General features: G+C 45.3%; 1 protein-coding gene and 1 long non-coding RNA gene across 5 annotated transcripts in view; one reads left to right on the forward strand and one right to left on the reverse strand.

Annotated features, from left to right (window-relative positions):
- Positions 1 to 24,592, forward strand: part of PIK3R5 (phosphoinositide-3-kinase regulatory subunit 5) — a 241,652-nt gene that overhangs the window by 171,097 nt on the left and 45,963 nt on the right. For all 4 annotated transcript variants that reach the window (XM_063961044.1, XM_063961045.1, XM_063961046.1 and 1 more), the window contains 7 exons: positions 191 to 260; positions 5,073 to 5,247; positions 6,250 to 6,406; positions 12,711 to 12,794; positions 13,870 to 14,620; positions 15,149 to 15,305; positions 17,747 to 17,866. In XM_063961044.1, the coding sequence (XP_063817114.1) occupies positions 191 to 260; positions 5,073 to 5,247; positions 6,250 to 6,406; positions 12,711 to 12,794; positions 13,870 to 14,620; positions 15,149 to 15,305; positions 17,747 to 17,866 (1,514 nt within the window). The remainder of the gene's footprint in view (positions 1 to 190; positions 261 to 5,072; positions 5,248 to 6,249; positions 6,407 to 12,710; positions 12,795 to 13,869; positions 14,621 to 15,148; positions 15,306 to 17,746; positions 17,867 to 24,592) is intronic.
- Positions 1 to 24,592, reverse strand: part of LOC135056192 (uncharacterized) — a 416,825-nt gene that overhangs the window by 27,229 nt on the left and 365,004 nt on the right. The window lies entirely within an intron of this gene.

Consider the following 24,592-nt stretch of genomic DNA (forward strand, 5'->3'; position numbering starts at 1 on the left):
TCTATGTGTGAGAGTGTCTACTCTCTAATGATTGCTCCCCCTAATGTATGAGTCTCCAGCACATTCCAGGAGATTAGGCAAATATGGTGTAGCCACAACCCGATATAGATTGTGTTTTATGCATTATCCCTAGTTTCATCAAGTACCTGTTTTAGGGATGTAATTTTTTTTTTTTTTTTATTGTTGGCAGGAATCTCTTATCAACGCCTGGTAAGAGCAGAACAAGGTCTCTTAACAAAATCCTCCCTACCCAGCATTGTGTGAGTATAATACAGTTGGCTAATTCAACACGGAAAATGCTAATTACAATTAAAAAAAAAAGCTATGGCCCTAAGAGCCTATTTATAAACCATTGGTAAAGTTCAGTTATTGAATTGGACTTATCTTGTTGCATATTTTTATTTATTTTAACGTCTGTGAAACTGATCATCTGTATATAAAAACTAAAACTGCACTGACAACAGAAGCTGATTGTAAAGAAAAGAGAACAAAATGGTGCAAACATACTGAGCAACAAACACAAGATGTGGAGGGACTATTAGCTGTTACAGGATCAGTATAATATCCTGGCTGTCGGGATTCCGGTGGTAAGGAAACCGACGCCGGAATACCAGCGGCAAGCGCTGCATGTTCCATCGTGGGCTTGCCACGCTTCAGGCACGGTGCAACCTTCAGTCGCCACAGGGTTATTTCCCCCCTCAGGTGGTCACCTGAGGGGGGATTTCAGCCGGTGGTCGGGATTACGACCGCCAGTATTTCACCAGGTGTCGGGATTCTGGCGTTGCTATCCTAACAGTCAGGATCCCGACAGCTGGCAAGGTGAATGCCTCCTGGCTGTTACCTACTGTACATACAGTATAAGAGTAACAATCATTGACAAAAAGAAAATATTAGTTGACATAAAGTGACAATGATAAAAATTATTACGTAATAAAGAAAAGGTAAAGAATTGCTCCACTAATGTCAACATCAGCGCTTTCCCCATTAGCTTCAGTGATAGCTCTGCAAGTTTCCATGTGTATGTACAACACATATCTGGAACTGTGCTATCCAACCCAACAAATAGTTATAAAATCCATATAATACATTATAAATATACAATATTAAACAGTATTAAAAAGTGAGAAGAATTTTGATGCAGGCAGGATAACTCAGTATCACTTAAAATATGTATCTTGTATAAGCTGGTATTTCTAAATGTTATACACAGTAGGGGACCCAAAAATGTGGGATTTTGGATAAGGGATACTCAACCTGTAGTATGATATATGATGGAGTATCCAGTGATCGACTGGGAAATATACCTTCTAACATCTCTCTAGAATGCACCATGTTTCTATTGGGTTTATTTACTTAGTCTTGGAGAGAGATAAAGTGGAAAGAAATAAAGTACCAGCCAATCAGTTCCTGTCATTTTTCAAACACAGCCTGTAACATGACAGTTAGAAGCTGATTGGCTGGTACTTTATCTCAGTCCACTTTATCTCTTGCCACGGCTTAGTAAACACAGACTCCTTTATCTCTCTCCAAAGCTTAGTACATAGACCCCTATGCACCTGACTAGTAGTATAGAGCTCCTTAAAATTTTGTGTCCATACTGTATGTTTGTTTTGCAGTGCCAAACACTACCATCTTGTGGTCTATAGACCAACTGCAGAGTATATGGGAATTTGTAATGTGCAGAAATACAAAGATTTAGCACAATGAAGCTTAATACTGTAAATAAAGTACAGTAGAGCACTTGTAAATATATTCACTTTTACTTTTCACTAACTAGTTTTAAACTGATATCTGATTGGTTATCATGGTTTATAGCACCTCATTGCTCTTTGCATAATGTTTCTAAATAAGATCTGGCATGTCTATGTATGTGCAGCAATTCCTTTGATATAAACATAACTCAAATAAATGTCCCGATTTCCGTGGGACAGTACCGTTTTTCGGGCGCTGCCCCACCCAGCGAGCTGCAGTGTGGGGCGGGGGGTGTTTAGTTGGGAGCCCCCTCATCACTCGCTGTAAATAGATGCTATGTGCATACCGCAGCATCTATTCAGATGGAGGGAAGAGACAACGGGCATGCCAGCAGCTCCAGAAGCACTTAGCATGCCCCCTCAGTGACAGAAAGCAAAAGGTGTGGCTCACAGTTGTGACATTCCCACAAAGCCAGGCTCCCTTGAGCAGAAACAATGCCCTATTTGTGGGCACGCGCTGGAGTCCTGAGTTCACCCTGCAAAGCGCTGAAAGGTATATATATATATATAATTTACCAAAGAATGCACTCTCCAGTCTTATCCAAAGTGAAAAAGAGTGGATTTAATCATTTATCAGGTTTACAGGGTCAAGGTCAACGTTTCGGTCCCTGCCAGGACCTTTGTCAAGACCAAAGCCTCAGGCTGCCACCAGGGAATGATAACTTCCTGAGAGGAGCTCCCCCTAGTGTACATATGAAACATAAATGCATTCTGTGCTTAGACTTAGGTCCCATCGCCATGATACTGTATCTCATTATAGAATGCAATTATTCCAAAATATGGAAAAATACAATATCCAAAATACTTCTGGTCCCAAGCATTTTGGATAAGGGATACTCAACCTCTATTACTAGGGCTATTTATCAAAGCTTGGAGAGAGATAAAGTGGAGAGAGATAAACTATCAAACACTCAGATCCTGTCATTTTTCAAACACAGCCTGTAACATGGCAGTTAGGAGCTGGTTTGGTGGTACCTTATCTTTTTCCACTTTATCTCTCCGTAGGCATAAAACCATTTTGTCTCTCTAAATTTTATCTCTCGATCAAGCTTTAATAAATAATAATATCCCTCTTAGTTTTGCTGATTAGAGATGAGAGAATATGACTAAAAAGGCTTGGTTTATGATTCTCATTATTGAACTAATAGCTTTTTTTTTAGATTTAATTAATTTGGCAATTCTTGTATCACTCATTCAAGCAGCAAAAAATAAAATAAAAATTAAAGAATATCAGTTAATGGTATAAGGCAGTATTTCTCTGACTTTCTCAAATTGTGGATCTCGAGAGTCTCTGCACCAATGCACACAGACTGATCTGTGGGACAGCCCACCAGCTCCAGACCCCTGGAGTAACGAAAACATGGGTTCAGGCCACGAGGCACGCCCCTATCCAAAAGGTCACGCCTCCTACTTACGGAACTACTCCCCATTTGGCAAACTTATTGTAGTCATCCTTAGGTTCAGTGATGTGGAGGGGGACACATTTGTGCATCTGTTTGTCCACATAGCTCATGACTGGCATCTGCTAGCACTGATTTTAGCAATGGGGCATATGGAGCTCCAGCTCCAGGTACCCACATAAAAATAGGTCCATCATCATTAAAGTATGATGATAACAAGCCGCCTAGCTGGCCACACGGTCTGCCATAATCATTAGTTTTAAAACTGTATTTCTAGTTTTCTCACAAAATTATTTAATTTTTCTATTTTTAGCATTTTGTGAGACGTTGGGTCTGATAGTGTAGGGGTGTAAACACCCAGATGGCAATGACCACACCCATGCAGCACTGGCCACACCCACACAGCACTAGTTGCAGTTCCTCCCTTTCTCAGTATAGGTCTTTAAAACATTTTCAGCCCCGGGCCCATGTGGCCCTGCAAAGAGGGTGACCAGAGCAGTGATGTGCGGTCAGGTGAAGCAGAGCCTTTCCTGTCATACAGTACTTCAGTATACTTTAGAGTTTTGACTGTATGAAGTATATAAAAAAATACCATGACCATATTATAAATGTCTTCTTTATATTATTCTAATCATTTTTATAATCAAAGAGTAAAAAGTCTATGGCAGGTGAGGCAGTGTCTCCCCTGCCTATCTTTTCTGCACTTCTCTTATAACTCACCAAATTTCCAGCAGTATATACTGCTGCACCTGTGTATAATGCCCACATGAACCCTTGAACTCATATATTGTGTGTAAATCTGGCTCTGGTACTAGCTAGTGCCGGGATCCGGTCTAAAGATCGACACTGTCTAGGTCGACAATGTTTAGGTCGACCACTATAGGTCGACAGTCACTAGGTCGACATGGATGGAAAGTCGACAGGGTTTCTAGGTTGACATGTGCTAGGTCAATAGGTCTAAAGGACGACATGAGTTTTTCAAAAAATTTTTCTTTTTTTGAATTTTTTCATACTTAATGATCCACGTGGACTACGATTGGAACGGTAATCTGTGCCGAGCGAAGCGAAGGCACCATGCGAGGGGACGCGGTGCACTAATTTGGGATCCCGGTCACTCTACAAAGAAAACGACACAAAAAAAAAATAAAAAAAATCCTCATGTCGACCTTTAGACCTGTCGACCTAGAAACCCTGTCGACCTTCCATCCATGTTGACTTAGTGACTGTCAACCTATAGTGGTTAACCTAAACATTGTCGACCTAGATACTGTTGATTTGATGAACCACACCCCTAGTGCCTCCTGAGTCATTTACCTTACCATACGTCCCTGGACCAGAGACACACACAGTGGATGGGACAAACATTGCAAAGGGGAAGAGTAAGTAGGTGCAGTGGGCAGAGGCAGGGATGCCAGGGACACACTCAGAAGTTCTGCCTGTATAAATGTTTGTGTGTTACCTCCCTACGGGCTCCATTTAAGACTGAGTAATAACTTTAGCACTTGCTAAAGCGGTTATAACATGCATTCATTATTTAGCAAACAGCTATAACCTTGCTGCATGGATCATTACTTTAGTCTGACTTAAAAGGTTGCAAGGTTACAGTTGCTGATTAAAAGACATTTATTTCATATTTGCCAAACATTATGCCTTAGTCCAAATTGTTCACTTTAGTCAGTCATTGGTGGCTTCTTGAGTTTTAGGCACAGAAGCTTAAGACTGTATAGTTTATGTCTGTTGTGATGATATGGTTCTCCACCTGTTGTGGTATTTCAATGTCCAGCATACACAGCTTGTTTTATTCCTTTAATATAATTGTATGTCAGTTGTTCTTCCACAAAGGCACATCATAAAAATCACTAAATAGCATAGCCAAGCATAATGCTGTAGTACAATAACCTAAACACTCATTCTTTTGCAGTACTGTACTCTTGGTTAACCCTGTGGAGTTGCCTAAAGAGTTTCATTCAGTTGCTGACCATCTGAGCAATACAGAGCAAAGTACAGAGAGTACATACACTTCCCTTATCCTGCACCAGTACCAAGCCATCCTGGGACCCTCCACCCAGATCACTGCCATAGAAAGTGCACTAAAGGTAGGTGTGAAAAGCTCAAAATCCTAACACCAATGTGGAGGCAGACATTTTGATGGTATTCGTCAGCTTGTCGAAGGTTAAATACAGAATACAACACCAAGTTCTGAACTGTCGACAGAATGTGGACATGGATGTTAGGTCGACAAACAATAAGTCGACATACAATCAGGTAGACATTGTTCAGAATGTCGGAATTTGACATGCCGATGCCAGAATGTTGACATATGCTTTTTTGTTAATGGTTAGGCTAAAATAGACACATTGGCTGTCAACCTAATGTCCATCTTATTGTGCAGAACCTGCTGACATTCTGGTGTTGACCTTCCAAATGTTGACTAGTCATAGCACACCCATTTTGAGATCTGTGAGAATTTAGTATATCATTTTACTAGGAACCAGTGTGACATCACAAATGCTAAATATTACTGTATCCAAGTCCGCCATACCAATTTTTCAAAATGTTGGATAATGAAAACAATATGAAGTGAGAGGACTCCGGAAAAACTGAACAAGAGACAAAACTAGCAATTATTTGGTCCACGGAATAGTTATACAAGGGTACCGATTCCCTCAGATCCATCACCAGAGTTACATGTAACCCTTGAGATCCTACATTGAATTCTCCTTTCATCTCTGTTATCAGTTCTGTTAAAAACTTTTGGAGGACCCCCAAATTAGCTTTTTTAGAAGAACGTTTCTAACCAGTGACTGGTCCTCTTTAGAATTATACTGAGTTAGTTTCCCAAGGCTTGCACTCCTGCCAAGACTAATTTATGATACAACAAACATTTGCACATTTCACTTGCTATTGTGTAGTTATGATATAGTTTTTGATACCTGGTTTTAAGGTACCTGTCCCCCACAGGGAACCTCTGTTAAAGTTATTAAGTTATTATGCCCATTGTTTTCTTGAGGAGCATGACTTACACATTCACTTCATTGGGAGGCTTCTGTGGTTTGTGTGATTATATACAGCTCTTTTTTTCTTTTCTTTTTTTTCAGTCTAAGACCTTTGAAGAACTTGAGACCATCTTTACCTCCTTGACAGAGGCCTTAGAACAAGCAGTCAATGACAGTAAAATAGCAAAAAATAGGGAGTGGCTGAAGGAAAAGGTGCAGGAAATTGGGAAGCAAGCCGGTCTACTGGGGGACACAACAGGTAAGTTTTTTTGGGGCATAATTTTCTAAAAACAAGTCGGATACATGAACTCTGCTTTAGAGAGAGCACACGTCGAATGCAAAGAAGTTAAACCATAGGTGGGTACAGGCACTTGAGATGGTCATTCAAGTCAATGGATATTTAATAAGAGTCATTTACAAGCCTCAATTTTTTTTTTCTATTTCTGCAAATGCTGCTACTTGCCCTCAAGGTGCATTTTAAGCTGCATAGGTGCCGGCACACTTGACAGGTACTAAATCTGCACCTAACTCATTGGCAAATGCAGGGAAGGGGGGAGGGGGGGGGGTCCAGTTGCCCAGACACCTCCCTTTCCCAAAGTGTGGCCATCAGCCTCTATATGCAGTATAAAGGGTGGAATGGAGCTACTGCACATGCCCAGTGGCAGCAGCTTTTCCTAGTTTGCATTAGGGGACCATATATAAAAAGTGACGCATTCACAGTACATATGTACAATTTGTAGAAAAAATGAGACTTTTTATAAATGTCATGTTTTTGTAAATGCTTTTTAGTACTGCAATTAATTCTATCTACAGTCATAAAATAAGATTTTAAACCTACTGGCAAATCTTTTTCTCCTAATGCGTAGAGGATGCTGGGGACTCCGTAAGGACCATGGGGTATAGACGGGCTCCGCAGAAGACATGGGCACCTATAAAGAAGTTTTAGTATGGGTGTGCACTGGCTCCTCCCTCTATGCCCCTCCTCCAGACCTCAGTTAGAGAACTGTGCCCAGAGGAGATGGACAATATGAGGAAAGGATTTTGTTAATCTAAGGGCAAGATTCATACCAGCCCACACCAATCATACCATATAACCTGGAATACCCAAAACCAGTTAACAGTATGAACAAACAACAGCATCGGTCCAAGACCGATTCCAACTGTAACATAACCCTTATGTAAGCAATAACTATATACAGGTCTTGCAGATTTTCCGCACTGGGACGGGCGCCCAGCATCCTCTACGGACTAGGAGAAAAAGATTTACCGGTAGGTTTAAAATCTTATTTTCTCTTACGTTCTAGAGGATGCTGGGGACTCCATAAGGACCATGGGGTTTATACCAAAGCTCCCAATCGGGCGGGAGAGTGCGGAAGACTCTGTAGCACCGACTGAGCAAATGCTAGGTCCTCATCAGCCAGGGTATCAAACTTGTAGAATTTAGCAAAAGTGTTTGAACCCGACCAAGTCGCCGCTCGGCAAAGCTGTAATGCCGAGACGCCTCGGGCAGCTGCCCAAGAAGAGCCCACCTTCCTAGTGGAATGGGCCTTTACTGAATGTGGTAACGGCAATCCAGCCGTAACATAAGCCTGCTGAATAGTGTTACAGATCCAGCGAGCAATAGTCTGCTTTGAAGCAGGCGCGCCAATCTTGCTGGCTGCATACAGGACAAACAGAGCCTCTGTTTTCCTAATTCTAGCCATCCTGGCTACATAAATCTTTAAGGCCCTGACTACATCCAGGGACATGGAATCCTCCAAGTCACTCGTAGCCACAGGCACCACGATAGGCTTGGTTCATATGAAATGAAGACACCACCTTAGGTCAAAATTGAGGATGAGTCCTCAATTCTCCTCTATCCACATGAAAAATCAAGTAGGGGCTCTTGTGAGACAATGCCGCCAATTCAGACACCCGCCTTGCCGAAGCTAAGGCCAATAACATGACCACCTTCCAGGTGAGAAATTTCAACTCAAGTGTTTTAAGGGGTTTAAACCAGTGTGACTTAAGGAACTGTAACACCACGTTCAGGTCCCATGGCGCCACTGGGGCCACAAAAGGAGGCTGGATGTGTAGCACTCCCTTCACAAACATCTGGACTTCTGGAAGAGAAGCCAATTCCTTCTGAAAGAATATCGATAAGGCCGAAATCTGTACCTTAACAGAGCCTAACTTCAGGCCCATATCCACTCCTGTCTGTAGAAAGTGGAGTAAACGGCCCAGGTGGAAATCTTCCATAGGAGCATTCTTGGCTTCACACCAAGATACATACTTCCTCCAGATACGGTGATAATGTTTCGCCGTCACCTACTTCCTAGCCTTTATTAGAGTAGGTATGACCTCCTCCGGAATACCCTTCTCAGATAGGATCCGGCGTTTAACCGCCATGCCGTCAAACGTAACCGCGGTAAGTCTTGGAACGTGCAGGGTCCCTGCTGTAACAGGTCATCCCTTAGCGGAAGAGGCCAAGGATCTTCTGCAAGCATCTCCTGAAGATCTGAGTACCAGGCCCTTCGAGGCCAGTCTGGAACAATGAGTATTGTCTGTACTCTTTTCCGTCTTATGATCCTCAACACCTTTGTGATGAGAGGCAGAGGAGGAAACACACAGACTGACTGGAACACCCATGGCGTTACCAGAGCGTCTACTGCTATTGCCTGAGGGTCTCGGGACCTGGCACAGTACATCCAAAGCTTCTTGTTAAGGTGTGACGCCATCATGTCTATTTGAGGAACTCCCCAGAGACCCGTTATCTCTGCAAAGACTTCTTGATGAAGTCCCCACTCTCCTGGATGGAGATCGTGTCTGCTGAGGAAGTCTGCTTCCCAGTTGTCCACTCCCGGAATGAAGACAGCTGACAGAACGCTTACGTGATTTTCCGCCCAGCAAAGAATTCTGGTGGCTTCTGCCATCACCACTCTGCTCCTTGTGCCGCCTTGGCGGTTCACGTGAGCCACGGCTGTGACACTGTCTGATTGAATCAGAACCGGTAGGTTGCGAAGAAGACCCTCCGCTTGTCGAAGGCTGTTGTATATGGCCCTTAATTCCAGCACGTTGATGTGCAGACAGGACTCCTGGCTTGACCATAGTCCTTGAAAGTTTCTTCCGTGGGTGACTGCTCCCCAACCTCGGAGGCTCGCGTCCGTGGTTACGAGAACCCAGTCCTGAATACCGGACCTGCGACCCGCTAGGTGAGTACTTTGCAGCCACCATAGGAGAGACACCCTGGCCCTGGGGGACAGTGTTATTTTCTGATGTATTTGTAGATGGGACCCGGACCACTTGTCCAGAAGGTCCCATTGAAACGTCCTCGCATGGAACCTGCCGAAGGGAATGGCCTCGTAGGCTGCCACCATTTTCCCCAGAACTCGAGTGCATTGATGAACTGACACTCTTTTTGGCTTTAGCGGGTCTCTGACCATGTTCTGGAGGTCCTGGGCTTTTTCCAACAGGAGAAAAACCTTCTTTCGTTCTGTGTCTAGTATCATGCCTAGGAATGATAGTCGAGTTGTTGGAACCAACTGTGACTCTGGCAGATTGAGAATCCAACCATGGTGCTGGAGCACTCTCAGAGAGAGTGACACGTTCTTCAGTAATTGATCTTTTGATCTCGCCTTTATCAGGAGATCGTCCAAGTATGGGATAATTGTGACTCCTTGCCTGCGCAGGATCACCATAATTTCCGCCATTATCTTGGTGAAAATCCTCGGGGCCGTTGAAAGCCCAAACGGCAACGTCTGAAACTGGAAACGACAATCCTGTACCACGAATCTCAGGTACTCCTGATGAGCCGGGATATATGGGGACATGAAGGTAAGCATCCTTTATGTCCAGTGACACCATAAAATCCCCCCCTTCCACGCTGGCTATTACAGCTCGGAGTGATTCCATCTTGAATTTGAAACATTTCAAGTACAGATTTAGGGATTTTAGATTTAAAATGGGCCTGACCGAACCATCCGGCTTCGGGACCACAAAGAGTTTCGAATAGTACCCTTTTCCCTGTTGGCTCAGGGGAACCCCGATAATCACTTGCTGTTGACACAGCGTTTGAATTGCCGCTAACACTACTTCCCGCTCTGGGGTAGAAGCTGGTAAGGCCGACTTGAAAAATCGGCGTGGGGGCACCTCTTCGAATTCCAGCTTGTAGCCTTGGGAAACTATCTCCATCGCCCAAGGATCTACGTCTGACCGAACCCAGACCTGACTGAAGAGTCGAAGGCGTGCCCCCACCGGTGCGGACTCCCGCAGGGGAGCCCCAGCATCATGCGGTGGATTTTGTAGAAGCCGGGGAGGACTTCTGTTCCTGGGAACCCGCCGCGGCAGGTGTTCTTTTCCCTCTACCCTTACCTCTGGCAAGGAAGGAGCCCCGACCTCTTCTGAGCTTTTGCGACCGAAAGGACTGCATCTGATACTGTGGAGTTTTCTTTTGCTGTTGGGGAACAAAAGGTAAAAAGGTAGATTTACCTGCGGTAGCTGTGGAAACCAGGTCCGCGAGCCCATCCCCAAACAACACATCACCCTTATAGGGTAAAACCTCCATATGCTTTTTTGAATCCGCATCACCCGTCCATTGGCGGGTCCATAAGGATCGTCTCGCTGAAATAGCCATGGCATTGGCTCTGGAACCCAACAATCCAATGTCTCTTTGAGCGTCTCTCATATATAAGACTGCGTCTTTAATATGTGCTAAAGTTAGCAAAATAGTATCCCTATCTAGGGTATCAAGGTCAGCTGACAGGGTATCTGTCCAAGCTGCAACTGCACTACATACCCATGCCGACGCAATTGCCGGTCTAAGTAAAGTACCATTATGTGTATAAATAGACTTTAATGTAGTCTCCTGCCTGCGGTCCGCAGGGTCCTTGAGGGCCGCTGTATCTGGAGACGGCAGCGCCACCTTCTTGTACAGGCGTGTTAGAGCCTTGTCCACTATGGTAGAGGATTCCCAACGTGCCCTCTCCTGTGTAGGGAAAGGGTACGCCATAAGAACCCTTTTTGGAATCTGCAGTCTCTTATCTGGAGATTCCCAAGCTTTTTCAAATAACTCATTAAGTTCATGAGATGGAGGAAAGTTTACCACAGGTTTCTTTTCCTTATACATGCGCACCCTCGTGTCGGGAACAGAGGGGTCGTCTGTGATATGCAAAACATTTTTTATTGCAATAATCATATACTGAATAGTTTTTGCCACCCTAGGGTGCAATCTAGCATCATCATAGTCGACACTGGAATCAGAGTCCGTGTCGGTATCTGTGTCCACAATTTGTGACAAGGGACGCTTTTGAGACCCTGATGGACCCTGTGAGTCGGTCCAATCCGTGGATTGACCCCCTGATGTTTCCCTGGATTCTGCTTTGTCTAGTCTCTTATGCAATGATGCTACACTTGCATTTAACATATGCCACATATCCATCCATTCCTGAGTCGGCACTACCGACGGGGACACACCACTCATCTCCTCCACCTCCTCCTTTGATAAGCCTTCCGCTTCAGACATGCCGACACGCACGTACCGACCCCCCCCCCCCCCCCACACACACACACACAGGGATATAACTATACGGGGACAATTCCCGAACCAGGCCCTTTGGAGACACAGAGAGAGAGTATGCCAGCACACACCCAGCGCCAAACTGACACTGGAAAACCCAGATAGCGCTTTTATATATAATGCCAATGCTATTCCCACTCACTGCGCTTGAAATGTGCCCCCCTCCTCTTTTTTTCAGCCCTCTGATGTGTTCAGCAGGGGAGAGTCCGGGGAGCCAGCGTTCTCTGCAGCTTCTGTGGAGAAAATGGCGCTGGTTAGTGCTGAGGGATCAAGCTCTGCCCCCACCAGCGGCGGGCTTCGGTCCCGCTTCAATTTCATAAAAATGGCGGGGGATCGTCTATTTGCTGCCTCCGCAGCCTAATATATATATTTATGCCAAAAACGAGGTTTATTGCTGCCCAGGGCGCCCCCCCTGCGCCCTGCACCCATCTGTGCCTGTGTGTGTTGTGTGCGCGCTTACCTCATGAAGATCTGAAGTCTTCTGCCGCCTTGAAGTCTTCTTTTCTTCTCATACTTACCCGGCTTCTATCTTCCGGCTCTGCGAGGAGGACGGCGGCGCGGCTCCGGGACGAACCCCAGGGTGAGACCTGTGTTCCGACTACCTCTGGAGCTAATGGTGTCCAGTAGCCTAAGAAGCAGATCCTATCATTTAAGTAGGTCTGCTTCTCTCTCCTCAGTCCCACGATGCAGGGAGTCTGTTGCCAGCAGTGCTCCCTGAAAATAAAAAACCTAACAAAATTCTTTTACACAGAATACTCAGGAGAGCTCCCTGTAATGCACCCTATCTCCTCTGGGCACAAGATCTAACTGAGGTCTGGAGGAGGGGCATAGAGGGAGGAGCCAGTGCCCACCCATACTAAAAGTTCTTTATAGGTGCCCATGTCTCCTGCGGAGCCCGTCTATACCCCATGGTCCTTACGGAGTCCCCAGCACCCTCTAGGACGTAAGAGAAATAGAGATTGCTTTTAAACACATACTGTAAGTAATTTCTACTTTTGTATTTCATTAGGGCCTATTTCTGCAGCTCATTTTCGACCAATTTCTTTACCAGTGGCCAAATGTTACACATACAGCTGGGATCAGGATAACTTTGGTATGGATCTATCTACTGTATCTTTCTATCTATCTCACAGATCATACACCTTATACTGTTACAGCTACTACACCCACCCTGCTTCAACACTGTACTTATACCACCTATTCTACTTCCCTTCCCCTATCCAACCTTTGACCTTCTATCAACCCAAATCCACCCCAATCTTACAAATGACCTTATATCATAAATCTACTACCTTTTCCCTAACGATCACTATCCCTAAATCACATGAAATACCCAAATACTTCCAATTCTCCATTAGACTGCTGGACATATGTAACTACAGCTACTCTTCTTTCTCGCACCCGGCTACATATAACCACAACTACTTGTCTGCCTGGCACATGACTTTGTGTCATCATTATCACTACCCCAACTCTATATCAGCACTGTTTTATAACACACCACCTTCATTATATGACTACTGACCTTATATCACTTTAAACACTCCTGCAACGAACCTCTGACCTTATATTACCACAGATATTCTCCCTCATCTACCTGACTATTGACCTTATATCACACCAACTACTCTCCCTCCTCTACCTGAACACTGACCTTATATCACACCAACTACTCTCCCTGATCTACCTGACTACTGACCTTATATCACACCAACTACTCTCCCTCCTCTACCTGACCACTGACCTTATATCACCACAGCTACTCTCCCTCATCTACCTGACCACTGACCTTATATAAATACAGCTAAACTCCCTCTTCTACCTGACCACTGACCTTTTATCACACTGGCTACTCTCCCTTCTCTACCTGACCACTGACCTTATATGATATCACCACAACTATTTTTTCTTTTCCGATATGATTATTTATTTATATATGTTTTTGTGTACTATGAAATAGTTTACTCTATACCAGGTAGTCCTTTGTATTTTTCTGGTCATTTCTATTATTTTATGTTTTGACTTTTGTCAATTTACCAACATACAAAGTACAAAATTAAAAAGAGAAGTTGTGCACTCAAAATAAACTAATATATGACTCAAAGCAAAACTTCTCATTCTCATTTTAGATTTTGTATCAGATACTCAACTGTCTTCTTTTTTTTCAGATGTTCTGAATAACATCATTTTAAATGAAGGAAACACAAGATCAACATGTCTTTCTCCAGAGTATGAAGTAAATGAGGAAGATGATGATGACGATGAGGAAGAAGATTTAGAAGAAGTGGAAGAGGAAATTAATAATGATAATCACCAGCGAGATTCTGTGTTCTCTAGACAGTCCATGCATTATGTGTACTGGAGTACACCAAGCAACGCTCAGGAGGATTCCACCATGGCCAACATTACCAACCACTCTTTATCATTTGTATCAAATCTCTCCAGTTGTGTAGATAGTGGCTACATGGAAGATAGCGATGACAGTTCCCAAGAGACATTGGACAAGGTAGAGTGCAGGGAAGAAAGGATCAATCATAAATTTACACATAAGTTATATAAACTATTTAAATCTAAAAATCACCTGGTCAAAAGCAAGCCGAAAACTGAACTCAGAAATTCCCCTACTTCAATTGTAAGCTCTGCCTGCAACTTGCAGCAGAATCTTCCACTAAGACGAGCTGGTAGCTTATGTACCCCTCAGGTGAGAAGAGTCCCAGCTCGGTCTAAAAGATCTCAGTCACTTCCTCAGCATGCTCTTGGTCTCCATATCTGGGAAATCCAACAGAACCAGAAGTTGGCCTTAAAAAGGAGACCATTTCTGAGCTGTAATGAGGACTCCAGAGCTTCTACATTGAGGGTTGTGGTGTTCGGTTCTGATCGAATTTCTGGAAAATTAGCCAGGGCTTATAGCAATCTAAGGTGAGTATGGACATTATTGACCCATATGGCCCTATAGTCTCTTGTTCTTTAGTTTCATTACCTCTACAACCAGTGCTCCTTGTTTTCTCATCTTCCCCCTTTTAACTTCTCTGATACTGTCTGCTTGTCCATTCGAGGGGTACAGGATTATCAAAAGCTGTTGTGTCTTTCCTTGTGACTCACGGCTGCCTGCTACTCTAGCTACAGCGAGCTGCTCTACCCTTTCCCCTTGTATTTGTTACTCCCTGCTTATGGTTCTACTGCAGTGTTTGTGTTTATGCTTTGTACTCACTCTGGTGCATTGGATTTTTGCTTTGTTTCATGCCGATTTTTTGTATACACCTAGCGCTGTATACACCTAGGGACACCTAACAAATAAAAGCTTATAATAATGATGATGATGATGATAATAATGATGACGATGCATGTCTATTTTTTATTTTTTTTAAATCTAGGCATAGTTTGTAAATCATAAGGAAATTTATGCTAATTGATGCATTTTTACCCTTGTTTGTTTGTTTGTTTCAGGCTGAAGGAAAGTAACTGCCCTTTACTAACAAGGTTTTTTAAGCTGCAGCTGTACTATGTCCCAGTGAAGAGAAATAGTCCTTCTCATTCCGTATCACTGACAAGCCCCGACAATCCCTTAAAGTCTCCTAGCCCATTTGGATCAGCCAACACAGAGGTGATGTCACTGTATTCAGTATGCTTACTGAATGCCATATTTTATTTTAATAGGTTTAAACATTTTAACATTTAGAACCTTAACCTAAATTAAATATACTATAAACATTCATTATACAGTATATACTTTAAAAACACTGCTCAATTCTCTTCATTAAAAATATGTCATATCAAATCAGTGCTGGATTCTGACTCAAAATGTCACAGGTAATGCACAAATCATTTGGGTGAGTGAGTAAATTTGGGCTAGGCATTGGTACAAGCAGGGCGTAGCTGCTTAGGGCGCCAGCCCATGGAGGATGCTGCGGTGACAAACAAAAAAATTCTGAGACATCCTTCTTTTACATGGCACTGGGGGCGGCTACAGCCCTAATAAGCCACCCCTGTGACCCATCACCCACACATGGACTCACTGGATACCTACATGCCAGGTCTCTGCCACAGCCGGACAATGGGGGTCATTCCGAGTTGTTCGCTCGTTGCCGATTTATTTTCGCAACGGAGCGATTAAGGCAAAAATGCGCATGGTACGCAGTGCGCATGCGCTAAGTATTTTAGCACAAAACTTAGTAGATTTACTCACGTCCGAACGAAGAAATTTCATCGTTGAAGTGATCGGAGTGTGATTGACAGGAAGTGGGTGTTTCTGGGCGGAAATTGACCGTTTTCTGGGAGTGTGCGGAAAAACGCAGGCGTGCCAGGATAAAACGCGGGAGTGTCTGCAGAAACGGGGGAGTGGCTGGCCGAACGCAGGGCGTGTTTGTGACGTCAAACCAGGAACGAAACGGGTTGAGCTGATCGCAGTGTAGGAGTAAGTCTCGAGCTACTCAGAAACTGCTAAGAATTTTCTATTCGCAATTCTGCTAATCTTTCATTCGCTATTCTGCTAAGCTAAGATACACTCCCAGAGGGCGGCGGCCTAGCGTGTGCAATGCTGCTAAAATCTGCTAGCGAGCGAACAACTCGGAATGAGGGCCAATGTGCTATGTACCAGTGTGGAGTCCCGTTCCTGACTCTCTTTTCTCCTTATCTCTTCTTCCCTTATTAACCCCCCCACCCCCACCCGCCCCCTCTCCCAGTCCTTTGAAGAAGAGCAAGCTGCTGGCCAATGATAAGCATTTGGTTGGGTTTTAGTGTAGCTATTGAAGATAATTGGTTTATCATTTCTAGGTGGGGGGAAGTTATTAGGTGTTGACAGCAGGGATATTGGTTTGCTGGGGGTGGGTTAATGGGTACTGTTTTGGGAATCATGATGGGTGCTGACAAGGTTGATGAATGTGCTAATGGGTGCTGGGAGGAGGAATCCATAATAGATTCTTGGAATGGAATGGGTTGCTGGATGCTTGGAAAGTAAATGCTTGATTCTTGAGGGGGATGGCTGTTTGGCGGGGGACGTTAATGGATGTTGAGTGTGGGGGCAGGACCGAAACTAGGATTTTTGTCACTCGGGGCAAAGGAGCAATTTTGCGCCCCCGCTACCAATATTTGTCTGGTAGGGATGGTGACCAAACTGGGAATCAGGGTAAGAAGATTATGTAGGTAACTCGTAAATAGTGGTCGAGATAGAATTGTGATTATTGAGGGATGAAACTGACGTAGTAAAAGGGATCAATTTATTGCAAACATCTATTAAAAACAATAGACAAATAGCTATTAAAAACAATAAAGTATAAAACTATGTTCCAATGCTGCATATTTCAAGGTACACACAACACTAACAGGACCAGAGGCTAAACTTAGGCATGTAACCCTAGTTTCAGAGGTGACTGACACCATAGGAATCAGATACTGCAGTGATGGACGGATGCAATAAATCCCAAAACACACAGTGTATTAGCAAATATACACATGTAAGTTGATTATGAACAGTAAACCCATTGCACAAGCATACAGCTAGGACATTTTTATTTAATCACTCCAGTCAGTGATATGAGTGGTATGTGGTCATGTGTCTAGATTGGGAAGTGGCAGAATCATACTTACCCCATGCGGGAAGGGCAGCCAGGTCGGCACAAAAGGGGCGTGGCCTCATTATCGGTGGGCAGTATGGGGTGTGGATGCACAATTGCCTTATTGTGAGCCCCACTCTCCGATATTCAATGTCTGGATTACCAGAACTGTATAGTTGGGAGGGAGGGGGAGAAGGGGCTACAATTACATAATTAATCACGAATCGCACCATCGGCCTTCCCAGACCACCCACTTTCCAGGATGACTGGGGGGTGCGAGTGTGTGTGTGTGTGTGTGTGAAGCTGGCACCACCCGGTTTTTGGGAGCCCCCTGGCCAATCCAGGAGAGTAGGCAAGTACAATAAGTGAGAGATGGGGAAAGTGAGGTAACAAAGACATGAAAAACACAGTAAATATATGTTGTAGGAAGGGTTGTGATATCTTTGTGCTGTAAATTAATGTATATTCATTGAATGTCCCAATTTCACCTTAGGATGTGTCAGGAGATGAGGAAAGCACTAATGACATCTCTCACTACATTGGACTATTGGACCCCTGGTACAAGCGTAACATCTTGGGTCTGATGGATCTATCCACATCCGTTCTGTGTCAGGTAGCTATTATAAAACAAACAGAAACAAGGGAAAGACTTGCACTTACTGGGCCTGAAAACTTAAGTCAAAAGTGTCTACTGGACTCACACCTGACAACAAAGTAACATATTTATTTAAGTAGAATAAATATTATACAAAATAAGAACGAATAGCCTGAACCAGGGACGTTTCTAGACAATTTGTCTCCCAGTGCGAACAGTAATAAATGCGCAACCCAACCCACCCCACCGGACATGGTTTTGCCGTGTAAATGATAGCCGCTTTAAAAAACCTCAGCGTTCGGCCAGCATGCAGCCCCTCCGGCAAACTCGGACCCTGTTACATTTGCCCTTTGGCAATACACACTGACACATTTGGTCACAAACCAATGGCACACTGACACTTTTAGTCCCAGAACAATAGCACACTGCCACTTCTGGCCACAGATCCATGGCACTGCGACCAGTGCCGTATTTATGCATTTTGGTGCCCTGTGTTAGAAAGAAAATTGGTGCCCCCCCCCCATTCAAAATAGGGATAGTGCGCACCAAAGGAGTGCACCAAAAATATAAGGTCCTGGTTTGAAGGGGAAGGGGCTTAGCCACAAAATAGTACCAATTCACATTACACCACACAGTAGTGTCTGTTATTCACATTACACCACACAGTAGTGTCTGTTATTCACATTACACCGTACAGTAGTGTCCATTATTCACATTACACCACACAGCAGTGTCTGTTATTCACATTACACCGCACAGTATTGTCCGTTATTCAAGTTACACCGCACAGTAGTACCACGGCCTTATACACGTTACACCACGCAGGGTCATTCTGTGTCAAATCAACTGATTTTAGCTCACCAGCTCAGATTTTTTTTATTTGGTACATGGAGAGTGTATATGTAGTCTTAAGGTGGGTACACACTAGTAGATATATCTGCAGATCAACTGATCTGCAGATATATCTATGGACGGATCGGGCAGTGTGCTGTGCATACACACTGCCCGATCCGTCGGGGACTGACGTGTACACACGCCCGCCCAGTTCAGCTGTCAGTCACCGCCGGCCGCCACAGCATGTGTACGGGCGGTCGGACGACCGCCCCGTACACACACAGTGACGCGCCAATATATCGGTAGATATATTGGCCGTCGGCTGTGCTGCGCGGCCGACGCGATACGTCTGTGAACGACGGAGTTCACAGACGTATCGGCCGTACACACTGGCCAACGGTCCCGTGATATATCGGCCGTTCAAGAGAACGGCCGATATATCGACCAGTGTGTACGGGCCTTAAGAAAAATTCTAAATATTATTTAAATATATCATGCCATTTCCAAATTATGGCTATGTAAAGTCTGGTAAAAATGCACAACCAACATATTTTTGAATCGCCATAGCAGCTCTCCTAATTAAGCTAGAGAGGTGGAAGTGGTGCCATTTTACTGTGTTTTTATGAACTTTCCTATGCTATACAACAATATAGGCTTTGTGAGGAAAAACTTTTTTCAAATTCAAACTGAAATTTTTGATCATGATTATCTCAAAAAGTGCATCAACAAAAAGTAAAAAAAATTTTTTAGGAAATAGTCTATGCTAATGTTTGTAGTATACTAAATGTTTGTCAAAATGTAAAAGTGGGAGGATAATTGGTTCATAGATAAAAATAATTTTAAAGCAAGGTAGTTTATAAAAAAAAAATAGGATTTTAGTACCTACCGGTAAATCCTTTTCTCCTAGCCGGTAGAGGATGCTGGGGACTCCAAAAGGACCATGGGCTATAGACGGGATCCGCCGGAGCTTGGGCACACTGAAAAGACTTTAACTGGGTGTGAACTGGCTCCTCCCTCTATGCCCCTCCTCCAGACCTCAGTTATAGGAACTGTGCCCACTGCCAGGAGAGACGGACATTTCGAGGAAAGGATTTTTGTTTATACTAAGGGCTAGAACATACCAGCCCACACCACAAACATACCGTACAACCGGAGTAACAGTAAACCAGATAACAGTATGAATTAACAACAGCAACAAGCTGAAACCAATAAATACACAACCCGTGTATAAACTAAATTAACCAGCAAGAATACACTGCAAGTAACAGTCCGCATTGGGATGGGCGCCCAGCATCCTCTACGGACTAGGAGAAAAGGATTTACCGGTAGGTACTAAAATCCTATTTTCTCTTACGTCCTAGAGGATGCTGGGGACTCCGAAAGGACCATGGGGTCTATACCAAAGCTCCAACCCGGGCGGGAGAGTGCGGACGACTCTGCAGCACCGATTGAGCAAACATGAGGTCCTCCTCAGCTAGGGTATCAAACTTGTAAAACTTAGCAAAAGTGTTTGAACCCGACCAGGTAGCTGCTCTGCAAAGCTGAAGTGCCGAGACCCCTCGGGCAGCCGCCCAAGATGAGCCCACTTTCCTGATAGGGTGGGCCTTTACTGACTTCGGCACCGGTAGGCCAGACGAAGAATGAACTTGCTGAATCGTATTACAAATCCAGCGTGCAATAGTCTGTTTCGAAGCAGGATGACCAATCTTGTTGGAAGCATACAGGACAAAAAGCGCCTCTGTCTTCCTGGCAACAGCCGTTCTGGCGACGTAGATTTTGAAAGCTCTCACAACATCCAGAGACCTTGGAACTGCCACAGCATCCGTAGCCACAGGTACTACAATAGGTTGGTTAATGTGAAACGAGGAAACCACCTTCGGCAGAAACTGTTGACGAGTCCTTAATTCCGCTCTATCCGAATGGAAAATCAAGTACGGACTCTTATGAGAGCCAACAGCATGACTACCTTCCAAGTGAGAAACTTTAACTCAACCTTATGCAAAGGTTCAAACCAGGAAGACATAAGAAACTGCAAGACCACATCAAGATCCTATGGTGCCACAGGGGGCACAAACGGAGGATGGATATGCACCACTCCTTTCACAAAAGTCTGAACCTCTAGGAGGACAGCCAATTCTTTTTGAAAGAAAATAGATAAAGCCGAAATCTGCACTTTGATGGAGCCTAATTTCAGGCCTGCATCGACGCCTGCCTGCAAAAAATGGAGAAACCGACCTAAGTGGAATTCTTCCGCAGGAGCCGTTTTAGTCTCACACCACGAAACATACTTTCTCCAAATACGGTGATAATGTTTCGCCGTAACCTCCTTCCTAGCCTTAAGGAGAGTATGAATGACCTCCCCGGGAATACCTTTTCGAGCTAAGATTTGGCGCTCAACTTCCATGCCGTCAAACGCAGCCGCGGTAAGGCTGGAAACACGCATGGTCCCTGCAATAACAGGTCCTCTCTTAGAGGAAGCGGCCAAGGATCTTCCACAAGTAATTCCTGAAGATCCGGATACCAGGCCCTTCTTGGCCAATCTGGAACGACGAGAATCGCCTGAACCCTTGCTCGTCGAATGATTCCCAGTACCTTTGGAATGAGAGGAAGTGGAGGGAACACATACACCGACTGGAACACCCACGGAGTCACAAGGGCGTCCACTGCACTGGCTTGGGGTCACTGGACCTGGAACAATACCTCGGAAGCTTCTTGTTGAGGCGAGACGCCATCATGTCGATCAGCGGAATTCCCCAACGCTTCGTCACTTCTGCAAATACCTCTTGGTGAAGAGCCCACTCTCCCGGATGGAGATCGTGTCTGCTGAGGAAATCTGCTTCCCAGTTGTCCACTCCCGGAAGGAAGACTGCTGACAGGGCGCTCACGTGTTGTTCCGCCCAGCGAAGGGTTCTTGTGGCCTCCTCCATAGCCGCCCTGCTCCTTGTTCCACCTTGACGGTTTATATGCGCCACCGCTGTGATGTTGTCCGACTGTACGAGGACAGGTCGACCCTGAAGTAGGCTTCTTGCTTGTAGCAGGCCGTTGTAAATGGCTCTTAACTCGAGAACATTTATGTGGTGACAAGCTTCCTGGAGCGACCATTTCCCCTGGAAATTTCTTCCTTGGGTGACTGCGCCCCAGCCTCGGAGACTTGCATCTGTTGTCAGTAGTACCCAGGCCTGGATACCGAACCGGCGCCCTCCTAGGATGTGAGAACTTTGTAGCCACCACAGGAGAGAAATCCTGGCCTTGGGAGATAGACTTATCTTCCGGTGCATGTGCAGGTGAGACCCGGACCATTTGCTCATCAGGTCCCACTGAAACACCCGGGCATGAAACCTGCCAAATGGAATGGCTTCGTACGCCGCAACCATTTTCCCCAGAACCCGAGTACAGTGATGAATCGACACACTTGTCGGCCTCAGAAGTTCCCTGACCATCGTCTGCAGTTCCAGAGCTTTTTCTTCCGGAAGAAACACTCTCCGTAGCTACGTGTCCAGAATCATGCCCAGAAAAGGCAGCCGAGTGGTCGGAATCAACTGAGATTTTGGCAAATTTAGCACCCAATCGTGCTGTCGCAGAACCGACAGTGACAAATTCACACTTCTCAGCAACCGTTCCTTGGACCTCGCCTTTATCAGGAGATCGTCCAAGTACGGGATAATTGTAACCCCTTGACCTTGGTGAAAATCGTCGGGGCCGTGGAAAGCCCAAACGGCAACGTCTGAAATTGGTAATGAGAATTCTGTATCGCAAACCTGAGGAAGGCTTGATGCGGAGGATATATCGGGACGTGTAAGTAGGCATCCTTTATGTCGACTGACGCCATAAAATCCCCCCCTTCTAGGCTGGAAATCACAGCTCGAAGAGATTCCATCTTGAACTTGAAAACTTTCAAGTATGGATTGAGGGGTTTTAGGTTCAGAATCGGTCTGACCGAACCGTCCGGTTTCGGTACAACAAAGAGGCTCGACTAGAACCCCTCCCCCTGTTGGGACGGGGGAATGGGAACAATGACCCTCTGTTGACACAACTTTTGTATTGCTGCCATCACCACCTCCCTGTCCGGAAGAGACACTGGTAAGACCGAAATGAAAAACCGGTGAGGGGGCACCTCCTGAAACTCCAGCTTGTATCCCTGAGATACTATCTCTAGGACCCAAGGATCCAGGCCTGATTGAACCCAGACCTGACTGAAGATCCGCAGACGGCCCCCCACCGTTCCGGACTCCCCCAGGGAAGCCCGAGCGTCATGCGGTGGACTTGGTAGAGGCAGGGGAGGACTTTTGGTCCTGGGCGCCTGACACTGCAGGCGACTTACTTCCCCTTCCTCTACCCTTTGAAGCGAGGAAGGACGAACCTTTTCCACGCCTGTATTTATTTGGACGAAAGGACTGCATCTGCTGATGTGGTGCCTTTTTCTGTTGTGTGGGAACATAGGGAAGAAAAGACGACTTACCCGCAGTCGCGGTAGAGACCAGGTCAGCCAAGCCTTCCGCAAACAAGACACTACCTTTGAAGGGTAGAGCTTCCATAGCTCTCTTGGAGTCGGCATCAGCATTCCATTGATGGATCCACAGCGCCCTCCTGGCCGAGATCGCCATGGCATTGGCTCTTGATCCCAAGAGACCAACATCCCTCGCCGCATCCTTCAGGTAATCTGCAGCGTCCTTGATATAACCAAGAGTCAAAAGAACATTATCTTTATCAAGGGTATCCATATCAGCAGCTAAATTCTCAGCCCATTTAGCAATAGCACTACTCACCCATACCGACGCCACAGCAGGTCTGAGAAATGCACCCGTATTAGTGAAAATGGACTTCAGGGACGTCTCCAGCTTGCGATCCGCCGGATCCTTGAGAGCTGCCGTGTCAGGAGACGGAAGCGCCACCTTGTTAGACAAACGAGATAGAGCTTTGTCAACATTTGGAGACGCCTCCCATTTTTCCCTGTCATCAGAGGGGAAAGGATACGCCATGTAAATTCTCTTGGGAATCTGCCACCTCTTGTCCGGCGACTCCCAAGCCTTTTCACAAAGAGTATTCATTTCATGAGAGGGGGGAAACTTCACCTCAGGTTTTTTCCCTTTGAACAAACAAATCCTTGTTTCCTGCACCGCAGGTTCATCAGAAATGTGTAAAACATCTTTTATAGCCACAATCATGTACTGAATACTCTTAACTAACCGTGGATGTAAAGCAGCCTCAGTGAAATCGACCTCGGAATCAGAATCCGTGTCGGTATCAGTATCTACCACTTGGGTAAATGGCCGCTTTTGCGACCCCGATGGGGTCTGCACCTGAGACAAAGCATCCTCCATGGATTTCCTCCACACCTGTGTCTGCGACTCCGATTTATCTAACCTTTTTGACAAAGAGGCCACATTTGTATTAAGTGTACTTTACAATGTGAGTAAATCAGGTGTCGGCTGCGCCGACAGAGCCAATTCCAGACCCGCATCTGCTCCCCCAGCAACCTTCTCCGGGGAATAACATTCAGCCTCAGACATGCCGACACTGAGTATCGACACACCGACACAATGCCTCAGCCAGGGGACAGGCCCACAAGGAAGCCTGGATAGAGAAACATGGAGGGAGTATGCCAGCTCACACCCCAGCGCCCATACATCCCACCAAAGAATATATGTAAATAGCGATGCTTAAAAGAACAATAATTATGCACCACAAAACTGTGTCACCCCCCCCCATTAGTTACTTGTAGTGGAGCTTTGGAGGTCCCGGGCCAGCGTCTCATGCAGCCGCATGTATGAGGGAAAATGGCGCTGGTGAGCTGTGCGGCTAAGCTCCGCCCCTTCCCGGCGCGCTTCAGCCCGCTAAATTTGAAAATTGAAAATGCTGGCGGGGGTATGAAAAAAGGTGCCGAGGCACCGAAAAGCCTTCTGCCAGCTT

This window comes from Pseudophryne corroboree, chromosome 3 (assembly GCF_028390025.1).
Source record: "Pseudophryne corroboree isolate aPseCor3 chromosome 3, aPseCor3.hap2, whole genome shotgun sequence".
In the NCBI taxonomy this organism is placed as follows: domain Eukaryota; kingdom Metazoa; phylum Chordata; class Amphibia; order Anura; family Myobatrachidae; genus Pseudophryne; species Pseudophryne corroboree.